The sequence below is a fragment of the Vanellus vanellus genome, assembly GCF_965231255.1.
Source record: "Vanellus vanellus genome assembly, chromosome: 5".
NCBI lineage: Eukaryota > Metazoa > Chordata > Aves > Charadriiformes > Charadriidae > Vanellus > Vanellus vanellus.
This window is the reverse complement of record NC_138910.1, coordinates 51,710,784-51,723,697: the sequence shown is the minus strand read 5'-3', so window position 1 is coordinate 51,723,697 and position 12,914 is coordinate 51,710,784. Positions and strand designations below refer to the sequence as shown.

The following is a 12,914-nucleotide window of genomic DNA, read 5'->3' as shown; positions in this document are numbered from 1 at the left end:
TACTGCAATAGCCACTGACTGCACGGTGTGGCCTTACAGCAGATAAAGGTAACACAACTGAAAGGACTGCTCTAGCGGGAGGGTGCCCAGGGACAGCCTTTGCTCCTCTACTGCATCACGCAGAGACATCAGGACTCCAAGGGGTATCGGCGGGTTGGCCATCTTTCTAAGGCATCTTACAAGCAGCTCCGATGTAGAAGAATGATATTTCCTTCCAGGGACATTCTGCTCATTCCCTTGCCCACAGCATGCATTTTTAAAGAGAGAGAAACCAATGACATTTAATTCATATTGCATTATTCACCAAGTAGCTATAGTCTCATCCAAAATCTTAATTGTCTAATAATTCAAGTCACCTATTGCAAATACAACTCCAAAGGGATGACTAGAAACCCGAAGGCTGCCTCCTACACGCACACTAAATCTTGCTGTTAAGATGTCTAGTGCAGTCTTTTTTTGAAATAGAGCAATAAATACTGTCCTCTTGTATATACATGTGCAGTGCTTCTTTATGTCTACAGCCAAAATGCTGTTTGATGTTTTGCTGTTGTCTCAGGAGTGCTTCATTGAAGGCACGACTGCCTGTCAATCTTCCAGCTTTGTGAATCTTTTTCTATTTTCCAACCCTCAAGTTTTGACCAATAACATGAAACCTGGCACATACCAGTTAAATTACGAGCACTGTTAATTCCTCTAACCACTCAAAAGGTAACATTGGCATTTTTAAATTACTGGAAAGCAAATGCAGGAAGGAAAAAAAAAAGGCACGGTTGAGCATTTCTGATGTTGCTGTTACCCTACATTCATCATCGAGGAATCATCTATAGCCCTTCTGCAGCTGGACTGATAAGCAGTTTGCAGACTCACAGAAGAAACCTGCCTGTAGGTGCAGCCCTTTCATACGGGCTGGCCTTCACTACCAGGTCCAGCTTTCACTATTACCTCCTGAGCTACATACAGCTCTTCGATAATCCTGGGTTTAATGGCTCTTGGTACTCAATACCAAAGGATTGTAAAGAAAAAAGCGTACCAAACAAAATTACAAAGCAATTAACTGTTCGACCTAATCCCAGAAGCAGCCTTGAACCTATACTGTTTGGTACACTTCGGACTCAAGTTCTTCACCCAATGTGAATGCCTCAAATCTCTTTGAGCTGCTGAGGAAGCTACCCAGAACACATTAGAAAGACAGAGGAAAAGGAAAAAAGGCTTGCTCAGCAACAACACAAGCTTCCCAGCTTCTGCACACAGATGCAGCAGCACTATCAGCCCAGGAGCCGACCACGGGGCAAATGGAAAGTGTGAAGAAGTCCAGTGTTTTCACCAACCACAGCCACAAGTTTCCTTCAGAAAGGAACAGTAATCTACACAATCCTGCTCACCCACGTCCCACCACAACCCTCTTTGTTACTCTGCACGGTCCCACACTAGCCTGAAGAGGACCAGAGGTACTATCCCATGGACTTTCTGGAGCAAGTGGTTTCTAACAACTGAAAGGGTTCACAGCCTGGTGCAAAAATACAAACGAACTTGCAGCCCACAGTAACCAGTGCCTGCATGCAGGCCAGGACCCTGAGTACATCAGTCCCTAGGGGCAGAAGCAAGGGCTGCTCCCTGCTGCCAAGACAGCTCTGAACATACTCCAATGCCACAACTCAAGAAATTGTGGTCTATGAGACAGTAATAAAATCAAAACTTATATCGGCCAGTTGTCTGCACTGTCAACAAGCTACTCTCAATCATTCTAGCTCTGTACCTTACCTGACCTTTTTTCTACACCCACATACACTAGTTAATGGTTAAGCAGAATTTCAATCACTTGGTCCTCAATACCTCTCAGGAAGTCACTATATCAACAGTGTAGGTGGGTCTGCATTTCTCTGAACGAACAGAAAGTGGCAAGTGGTGGTACAAAGCAAGCACCATGGTCAGTCTCAATGCTGACTTGCTGTGAACACTGTACTGCTTTTGAGAGCAAAAATTACTTTTACATGAGAACAAGGTACACTGCAATAATTTTCATATGGGCATCTGTGCTGCAAATATTTTGTTGGCCATCTAGCTGTCCTCTCACACTACTCTGCACCCTACTCCAACCATATGCGCCGTTTACCTTTCAAATTTTATTGCCCGAGGGTAAGAGAAACCGGACATCACCTCCTTCTCTAAACGCTGGTATGCAGCCAGCTTCTCCTCCTCTCTACCATTTGCATACTCTGGAAGCTAATGTTTTCAACAAGCCAAATAACCTATTTTACTAGAGCTAGTCCAGTACCTGGCATCAGGTCTCCAACTGAGAAGAGGACTGTCATGGGATTTTTTTTTTTTTTTTTGAGTTTACACAGTAGTTATAAATACAGAGGCCTCCAGACTGAATTATACTCTGTACAGAATCGAGGACCAGCATCTGGGGTGTAGGACACCAACCTTCAGTCACATGCATCCTCCAGAAGGACACCGATCCCAGTGTTCCTTATGGATGTGCAACAACACAGAGAAATAAAGACAAAGCATTAATCTGCTTGTAGCTGCTTCATGGTAGTTGATGTGAAGCAGTTCTGTTTAAGACTCCCTTAAGCCTAAGCATTCACATGTAAACAAAACCCCAACCCACTACAAAGTAAGCTTATGCAATTGGAAATAAATGTTTATTTTGAAATAAAAGGAAGACATCTGTGTATATACAGACAAATCATAAGCCTTTGATCAATCCTACAAAGCATGTCTGCATATAACAACCGAAAATTGTCAGCCTCATAACTTCCTTTGGAAAATAAGAATGTGATTTCTCACATCCTGCTTATACACTACGATTACTTATCACCCCAAAGAATACTATTTTATTTATTTAGTAACCGTAACAAATCCAAACTAAAGATTTGTAGCTGTCAGTTAACATGGTAACTGCATTACAAATGAAAGGAGAAACAAGAATGTAACCACACAGGACACACTGCCAGTACTTGCACTCTCAGGATGTCCCAAACTTGTACCTCATGTTTTTCTAATCTAGAGCAAGTAAATAGGTGTCCATACAGATTACAAGTACCAGCAGAGGATCTCCATTACCACTAAAGCTTTCCCCCTACAAATCAAGTGTTATTTTAACATCACCTATTAATTTTTGGGTTGAGTTCTATCTTAAAGCATCTGTACTCCCCACTCCTATGCTGTTACACCATTTCAGCCCCACACAGCCCTTCAACCAGCAGTGATCCTTGTTCAAAAGGTGCTGCTGGAATTCAGGATTGGGGTTAAGCGGAATAAGTAATCTCCATAATAAGAGGATACAACAGAACACTCTTGTACCATCTGATATTACAACAACGTTTGTTTACACAAGTATTAAAGGGAGGTTAAATTTCAATATCTGAAAGACAAATATTCTAGGAAATAATATTTAGAGTGGACCCTGTCCATCCAAGCAGATAATCAGAATGAATAATTTACAGCCACACTTTCATCTCCACTGCAGCTGAGAAGAGCTGCATCGTAAGGAGCTTGGGGAGATACCGACACATCTGCTCACCAAGTGGAATAATCAGGAGGACTCCCAGCAACAGTGGTCCAGTAACCTGTTTTACTGAGGTGACAAGTGGATCAGGAAACAGTGGGAGGAACAAGGAACACAAAAGAAAAAAAAAAAAAATCAACATACTCATGGTGAGGTCAGTATTTCATGCTTTTACAATAGTGCACATTCTGCCTCAGAGATAACAAACGCTACACTAGATTTTCACCTCTAAATTGTCACAGCTTCTTCCTAAAGGTAACTCAAGGTAGAGAAAGGGTACCTGCTCACACAGACCTGGTATGCTTGCATGCAGCCCCTCCTGCCGTGCCACGAGGACTCTGAAGCTGAGAATAACATCATGGCAGCATCATTTCATCCAGATTGCTCCGGTAACAGTAAGCAGCATGTAACAAACAGCTAACAAAGCAAACGTGCATCTAAGAATTCTCCCGAAAGTCAAGCAAGTCCCATCGTACAGCTGGGAATCAAGCATTATTTGATACTTTTTCCAGTGATGTGTACGAGATTGAATTAACAGACTAAACACTAATTTTGTACAGACGTTGCTCTAGTGGAAAGATGGTGCAAGTTTCACTGGGGAAAGCCTTATAAAAAGATGATAAGCATCTGGAGGAATAACACTGGCATATAGAAAACTGTCGTTACAAAGTAGACAGATGGGGGAAAAGTGTATCTTTGAACAGATTAAAGAAATCTATGTGTACAGCTAGCAACTGCCAAAATAGACAAGCATAGAGTCTGGTATAATTCTCATGAAAAACAGCGAGCCACAGCACTTTGCAATAATGTCAGGGGACAGCTATAAACAATCTCCTCCTATCATACCGCCTTGATGGCTTTTGCTTATTCACATCTACAGGGTTTTTGGTTAACATCACAGTCTGTGTTTATTACCTGAAAATAGGAAAAAGCAGATAGACATAGGTATGGTTCAATGTAGCATAACGAGATGGGTCACCATATAACTAGACAATGAGCATAGTAAAAATTGCACAATTTAGAGCCAAGATCCTCCTACCAGCAACACTGTCCACTAAAATAGCACTAGGACCATCAGCTGCAGAGCTTAAGAGTCATTCTGAAGTCAGCTTTGTTTACCCACATCCCAACCACAAACAGGAGATTCCTAAATACAAACCCAATGAAAGCTATTAATGATGGATGGTTCACCTATTACCTGCCTTGCCTATTACTTACAACATGCCTTGGTTGGGTAGCACTTTTGTTTGTTTGTTTTAAAGAGTTTCCAAATACTACGAAGCAGTACAAAGCATTTCTGTATGTATACAAATTTTACCAACTGACATAGTAAGCATCCTGCAGCAGAAATCTAAGAAACTCACTCTCAAGTCCTGAATTACACATCCAGCTGAGCAGAATAAGAACTAAGAATAGCCTCGGCTTTGGTATACAGAACTCCCTTTTCTTCACAGTCCAATGTATTAACTGAAGATTAGCTTCACAATACATATAAGGTAAATCAAAACCAACTGTGCATGTCTACAGTGTGTCTGTGATCAACTAGATCAATCAGAAAATGGATTTTAGTTAGACCAGTCTAAAATGAGATTACATTAGGCTCATACTGGGAAGCTGGGTTTCAGTAGCACACTCCTGTAGTTTCTGTGCTAAGCTAAAAATAACACGGAAGTATCCATCACAAAATCCATATTAAACTGAAAACACGCAGGCCAACATCCAGCCCCAGAAAATAGCTGCTGCATCCCCCCGGCAAAGTTCAAGGAATTTGCTCCATCTCCTCTGATAGGGACTAGAGCAGTATTTTAGGCACAGTTTGTATGCAGTCACGCACTAACCCTGGCCTAAAGCTTCTATAAACAAAGGCAGAAGGGCTCAAAGGAGAAGGAAGTAAGCAACGGGGATGGAGAAATACCTGATCTTGATCCATTTCCAGTACAAGCCTTTCCTAAAGCTGCAGCTCATGGAAAGACATCTGCCTTCCCTCTGTCACTTCTGCACTCCTATGGGCAAAGGCAGAAGAATTCAGTGGCTCAGACCGGCCCGTACAGACAGCTCGGTCACTCCAGCCTAAATAGCCTGGCCCCATCATGAACCACTCACCATTTTCAGAGAGGAACCCAGATTCTAAAAAAGCAAAACAGTCTCTAAGTAGATAGAAAAAGAGAAGGAAAGAACACTCTGAAAACAAACTTCAAAAAAGTCCAACCACCACGCACATACTTACATTCACTTAATGACCAAACGGTGAAGGAATTAGCATAGCTGCTCTCTACTTAAAGGCAGGTCAGGCAAGACACAGTTAAATATGAGTGGTTCAAAACAGTTTGGATTACTTCATTCTCTACAGTACGGAGGTAGAGACCCAATCCCCAAAAAATGTCTTAAGTCGTTACTTCCCTTTTGTTGAGGTTTTGAAAGCATCAAAGTAGGCAGAAGCACAGGTTAAAATTCTTTTAACATTTAAAAGAGCATAAATATAGTATGGTGCCATTTTACTCTTCACCTTCTCTTCCTTTGCCAAATGCATTTACACACAAACATCACAGAACATCAGTATACCACAAGCATTGAAAAAAGGAAAGAAAAATGCTGAATTATAACACTTTGGAGTTTTATGGCTAGCAATTCCAAGCCCACCTTGAAATTCTAGGTATGACAAGCAAAACCCAGTAAGTCACATTCAAACATTAGACTACAAAATTTTATTGGCACAGACACCATTTGCTTCCATTGTCAATAATAAACTGATGGACAGAAGAAAGAAAACAGTCTTGTAAATGCTCCAGTCTTCCATAAAACTAATGCTGGATTTTCAACAAAATTATTAAGTTGTGCTGTTGGGGAGAAAGGTTTCTGGGTGGCTTTTAAGCAATTTTGCCACTCAAAAAAATAAAGCAAGACTTTCCTCTTTTGCCAGCATAATCCTGGCAAGTTTTCCCCAGTTTTCCAAAGATAACCCATGTATTTCAGATGATGCTAGACCATAACCTTTAGAAATCTAGTTCTAGGACATGCACTTTAGAGAAAAGGGTGATTGATTTAACAAAATTAGCAGGCTGAGTCAAGTGAACAACTAAGTGTCAGGTTAAACTTAAAGACTATATGTGTCTGAGCATTGCTTCAATAAAGTTTTTATCTTAGATTGCCCCTCTGAAAAGTATAAGAAAAGATCGCCCCATCTCACACACATGCTTCGTCTATTAACTATTGCAGTTCTTGTTTTAAAATACTAATCAAAGAGCAGGTAGAGTTAAATCCAAAAAAGTAATATTCCACATTACTTTAACTATGTCATACCTCATTTCCCAATTTCAATCAACAAAAAGAAAGTATTTAATAAGCTAACATTAATAGTGATTAGCATTATTCATTTTAGCCGACTAACTACACTAGAAGCAGCAGTTGTTCTTCTGTTCTACAAATATGCAAGAAAGAAGCCCAGAGCCATATTCAAAGAGGTTAGCCAAATTAACATTGCACTGCAATCAAAGTGAAAATAATAAAGGTAAAGAGGTCAAAAAACAGTTTGAAATCCACATGAAGGGCAAGAAAGTAGGGAGTGAAGCAACAGAAAGGCAAAAACTATTCAGTACTTCAAAGACCACAAAGGGAAGAAAGATAAAGTAAAGGGCTCTATAGAGAAATTTTGCACAGGTCATCATTTAATTAAACTAACTGTTCAAAATGCAGTGAGCTTAAAGCCAAATGCTGTACTAAAATAATCTAGAGAACTCCGTAGCAATAAACGCATGCAAACAAGAAAATATACTCATGTCCACATACAAGAGGTAGCACAGCATTCAGGGAAGACACGGAACGAAAGGACGAGACTCTTCCAATTCAAATAATCAGTAACAAACCAGGAACCAGTATCTCTCTGGCACAATTACCTCCTGAAGTGGCTAACTGTCACAGGAAAACAAAGGTCTATTCTCAAGCGACGAAGAAAGTACTTCCACCAGTGAATGCCCTTATAAGCAAGAGGAATCCAGCTGTTGAAGTCCCTAACTATACAAAGACATTTATTGTCCTAATGACAGAGGACAAAGAGTTCTAACAATCAAAAATAGCATGCAGGCTGTGAAAGGCCAGGCATTTGCCCATCAGTATATTAAGTTTACCAATTTAGGAGGACTGAGGACAGAAAAGTAGCAGGACTGTGTCCAGCACCCAGTGCCAAGAAAAACATGGTTTTCAGTTACAATTTGCTTACCTTCTATAGAAGGGGCCTGGTCCACAGCTGCATAGAGCATCTCTTTCAAAGCCTGCAAGGGAGAGGAAGAGAACAAGGAATACAGTTAGTATTAAAAAAAAAAAAAATTACATTGTTTTGATACACCTGTTTGAAAACAAAAGCAATTAAAGCCCTTTTATCCTCCAGACTGACACAGAAAGCTATGGTACATGACGTCAACACTATCACACGAATTTCTGTTAACAAAAGAAACACAAGTTCATGTTTAATGACTGCTTTGTCTAAAGCCTATTACCTTACTAATCTATAAAAATTATTCCAACTGTATCTGTCAACATCTTCCTTTGGAAAAATGTTTCCCAGTTGGAAGGATGTTAAAGGGTTTACATTAAAAAAAAAAAACCAAACAAAAAACCAAAAACTGTTGCGTGACACAGAAAGGAGTTTGTCAAGGCAAGTGGAGGAAAAGCAGCCTCAGGGATTTCTTATCACTGTTATATAGAAGTACAGAACGACATATACATTCTAAAAGCTGAAGACAACATGACAAAGGAGATTAGAGAACCAGAGGTGATGGCTTCTCTTGACGTGGAAACCAAAGGACAACATATACACTAGCCAGAATTATTAACCAGGTCTTCAGGTCCTAGAAGCACCATCAGCTGCCTCCCAGAGACCACAGGAACAAGCCTCTCGCCCACTCTCAAATTGCTGCTGCAAGAGAAGAGCAGTGCAGGCAGCAGGACCAGGAGGCAAGGTGGTCCTACAGCTAAATACCAAGCACCCCTGGCAGTAACCCCTTCCGTTACCAGAGCCAGGAGGGAGACACCACATCAGAAACCTCACCACTTGCAGCTCCTTCTCAGAAGGCCTCTTTTCAGACAGTTATTAAGATGCCAGTATTATTCCAGCCATAGGCTAAAGATTTGCTCTCTCTTTCACATCGCAAGTGCAAGCAAGAATCAGAGAAACTGAATTCAGATGAATGACTGAAGGAATAGTTTGAACCATAATTTTGGAACTAGAAGCCACCAGGAAGGGCCCATTCCTACTGCTGAGTGATTTGTTTACACGCACACCCCCATCAGTTGATAAAGACAGGCATCGTAATGCACATGCTGAATGTGAGTGTGCTTCGTGCGCAGCTGCTGCAAAAACTAGATTTTATTTCATCACTTTTGAACCCACAGAAATCTAACACATAAAAGTCATGCAGGCCTTTTGAGTTCCTGTCTCTTCTGCCCATTTCCCAACAAATCCGATACTTCTATAATCCTACACCTCTGCATTTACCATCTTGCATGTCATCATCCCCCAGGTCAAAACATCACAGCCTAAATAACAAATACCCTAATACCCTCAAGGCAAAAACCACAAGCTCAGCAGTTGGAAACTCAGCACTGTTGTAACACGGTGGTTACAATCCTGTTAAGTAAATATAAGGTCTAAAGGACACGTCTGTTTACCACAAGATATCCTAGGTGGCAGGCTACACCAGCAGCTCAGACATCTCTCAAAGGTCTGATTCCTGAGTCCACAGAGGTCTCAACAAAGGTCACTTGCGTAATTGTTTTCCCAACCAAGCCACTGCTGAATGATCCTCATTCCAGTGGCACAGCTCTCCTCTACCCTCGGTGCTTTTTTTAAAATTCCTCCCAAACACTGGCCACTTCAGTCCTTTTCCCCCCATGACTCACTGGTCAGCAGCACATGATCTGCCTCCATGCATCAAGTGGTCAAAAAGTCTTCCCCCTTTTTCATCCCGCTCATCATCCTTGCCTACCTGTAACTTTTTCCATGAACCACAACCACATGGCGTAGGATAAACAAACCTGAAGAGACAGCAAATTTAAAGTCACTGTAGTAAGAATTCCATCCCTTAAACCACCCAGAGGTGAACCTGCAGTGTACTTCTAACTGTGGTTTTATCGGTCATTAAAAAAAAAAAAAAATTAGAAAGGACCGCAATACTGACAGTCCTGCACTAAATCTTGAAAGCTGAAGGTGTCGGTTGTCCCACAGACCTCTCCCCATGCAGACTGACATAGTACAATCTGGCAGCTGCAGGGCAGCAGATTTTGTTACTGCTTACTTACTTACTATATAAGTAAACCAATAACCTGAAAGTGAAAGGCTTAGTGCTCCTTCACACCTAAAGTATTTAGTCCTCTGGATTACAGAATTTTAGAAATTATTGTTTCCAGGACTTATCCATCGCTGTCAGCTTCAAATGTTTAAGAATTACACTTTCTGCCCTCAAACTAGACAAAAAGGGTTATTTCCTTACTTTAAGTTGTGCTAGTGATACACCTTCCACCTGCAGTGAACTTGTATGGATGTATATCAGAGAAAAAAAAAAAAAGGCAGAAAGAAAACACACTTGAAAATGCACCTATCAAACCTTCAGTGAACAAATGCAAGGACAAAACCTTTAAAGTGCTCGAACAAAACCGTTGTTTTAAAGGAGTAGCTTTCAAACTGATTACGCTCTTCTAAGCTCGTCCGCTAACACCCAGAAGGACAAATAGTGAAATAGCACAACAGATTTGTGTCAGGAGGTGGCAAGCCTGGGTGTGAACTGCCTATCATGAAGCAGGGTTTGAAGAGCAGAATTGGCCACCTCCCAAAGACTGAAAGCCTGTTTCTCGGAGAGAGACTCCGAAGGCAAGCAGGCTACCTCAGCTATCAGTTTCATTTTCCCCACCTACTTCCTGATGGAGGTTGTATCTCGGAGAAATGATTTCTAAAACTTAGCAACCTGTTTCTCTTCTCCAAAGGCAAACGTACTTAAAACCTGGAGTCTCCTTAAAAGGGAAGTCACCTGTTCGTACCTTTTAACTATCTCTCCTATGAAGTTTTGATTCTCCTTCTTCCCCAGATGCTGCAATGTAAAAGGTATAGGCGCTTTTTCTTTAAAAACACCATCAGACTCCTGCATCCAGATAAACAAATTCAGGCCTGATTAACTGACACAAAACTACCATCTGGCAACTGTAAAAGTCCACTGAGTTTCCATCAGCCGGACATGCAGACGTACACTTATGTTTAGAAGTCTGAGCAGACAGCGCACCACTCTCCTCTTTCTCCTACAAGCACTCTGGAGATGGACACAAGAGTAAAGGAAATCTGCAGCATGATTTGCGGATAAAAAGAGGACTAGCAACCCAACCATTTCCCTGTATCAAAACTTGTGCATTAAATGCAGTGAAGCATGCTCTTAGCAAAAAAGCATCAGCTGAAATTCATCTAAGAGTTACCTTAATTTGTTCAGTATTGACCACGTGAAAAAGAGAATTCTGTTGTCTGACACACAAAGACAGGATTTTGTTTCCTTCCTTTACACCAAAGGAACTGAAGAGTAAACAAATGGTCCAAAACTTCAGATTTTAAGACAAGAAATGCACTGAAGCGGTGCATTCCGCAGCAATAATTTAACTTTAAAGAAAATACGCTGCCAGATCCCCTAAAACAAGGTGAGTAAACCTTTTCACTCCCACTGCCAAGTCAGGGCACATCCACGGATCACTGCCCGATTGCACGGCAAGATCCACTGCCGACGCAGCAGCTGGGGGAGCCGAGTCCCCAGGTAGGTGTGCGAGGCAGCCAGCACCCCACAGACTTGGCACACACCCCCTAAAACCACTGCTCCCCTCTGCTACAGTCTTTGCACAGAGAAGGCAGCAGGTATGAAAACCTGCAGCCTAGGTTTTAGGAAGTTTTTGCATGACAGACATTGCAATTGGGACCAAAGTTGTTTAAAACTTTGGTATATTTAGGATTTAGCATAATTAACAAGCATTTCCACAAATTAAGCATTTGTCAATATATTGTTTTAAACTTGAACACATCCGGGGGTAGGCTGATAATGACACTCAGTACTTCAACGGTAAAAATGCCCCTTTACATTGGGATTATGTATTACGTTATTGCCGCTGATCCGCACATAAAGCCCTCCTGATCATTTGCACTGACTTAGGTTTCAAGAATCTTCAGCTGGGAATGGAGTTTGTGTAGTAAACATGACATATAAAATTCGCATGCTTCCTTGCAATCTTTAGAATGGAAATTTGGAATGTAAAGTCGAATCAAGTCAATCAAGGTTTGTGTAAAGCTCTGTGTTAACGTTGACTCAGTCATGGCAAATGTCTTTGCGAAAAGCTGAATGAAACTATCATACGTCATCATTTCTCCTCTTTTCTACAAGCCAAGTGCTCTTTCTCAAAAAGCAGATGTACAGTAACGGTCACTGCAGAGCTTTTCCTGAAAGAAAATAAGAATCTAAGGCTTAGCTATCAAAGTATATCTTCTTTTTGCCTGTTTAAAGAAAATTAATGGATTTTTTTTTCTCTCTAAAGCTCTTCCACTGACTGAGTATCTGCCCTAAGTCCAGGCAAGTTCCATACCTCCTACAAGCACAGTTATAGTACTTAAACAGATTATTGTTGGAGGGAAAGATCGCATTAATGGTAAGAACTTTGAGGACTGTAAATTGTTGAAGACCATCTGAAAGTGAAACTACTTTTTCAGGTATTCAAAACACAACAGTCTCATTCTTCTCCCTGACATGATCAGCAACAGATTATACCCTCCTCGTAGTCTGACTGGCAGCTTATGCAAGGCAAAGCTCCTCACAGCCACGCTCGCTGTGCATCCCATCAAACCAGAGACACATCATCTGGTGAGGATCTCACAAGTTACCTGGGTCTTACCACACTTCGGGGCTGACTGACTGCATGAGTTACCTGGTCTCCAATGGAAATAACTACAAATATCAGAGTAGAAAAATAAGATGACTACATGTAAGCTTTATGACACAGTATGATTTTAAGAAAGCAATTTCTATACCACCTTCTAGCCCTTTCATCAGCATCTTGAACTTGACATGGGAAGTCCCTGGAAACCGGAATAATCTTTTCAGAGTTAAAAACCTACACAAGATGATCTCTCACTCGGAAAAAGCGCTTGATTACTGTCTTAGTTAAGGAGAAGATATAAACTGTCAGATGAAGAAACATTGTAATGCTATCAAATACACAAACAATTTTTAAAAATCTTACTACAATGCATGCTGTAAGCAATATTGCACACAAGTGAAACAAGCATTGTTTGGCCTTACGTTTGGTAATCAACTCCTCAGAATTTTTCTTGAAAAGGAGGGCTGTATGCTTTTTTCCTCAAGTATAATCAACAGGTAAACCAAGG

The 12,914-nt window shown here is 41.0% G+C and overlaps 1 protein-coding gene across 1 annotated transcript in view; it reads right to left on the bottom strand.

The window, feature by feature from the left end:
* The window catches only part of XPR1 (xenotropic and polytropic retrovirus receptor 1), a 109,328-nt gene that overhangs the window by 93,742 nt on the left and 2,672 nt on the right, over nucleotides 1-12,914 (bottom strand). Inside the window, exon 2 of the mRNA XM_082483869.1 lies at nucleotides 7,731-7,782. Coding sequence (XP_082339995.1) covers nucleotides 7,731-7,782 — 52 coding nt within the window. The remainder of the gene's footprint in view (nucleotides 1-7,730; nucleotides 7,783-12,914) is intronic.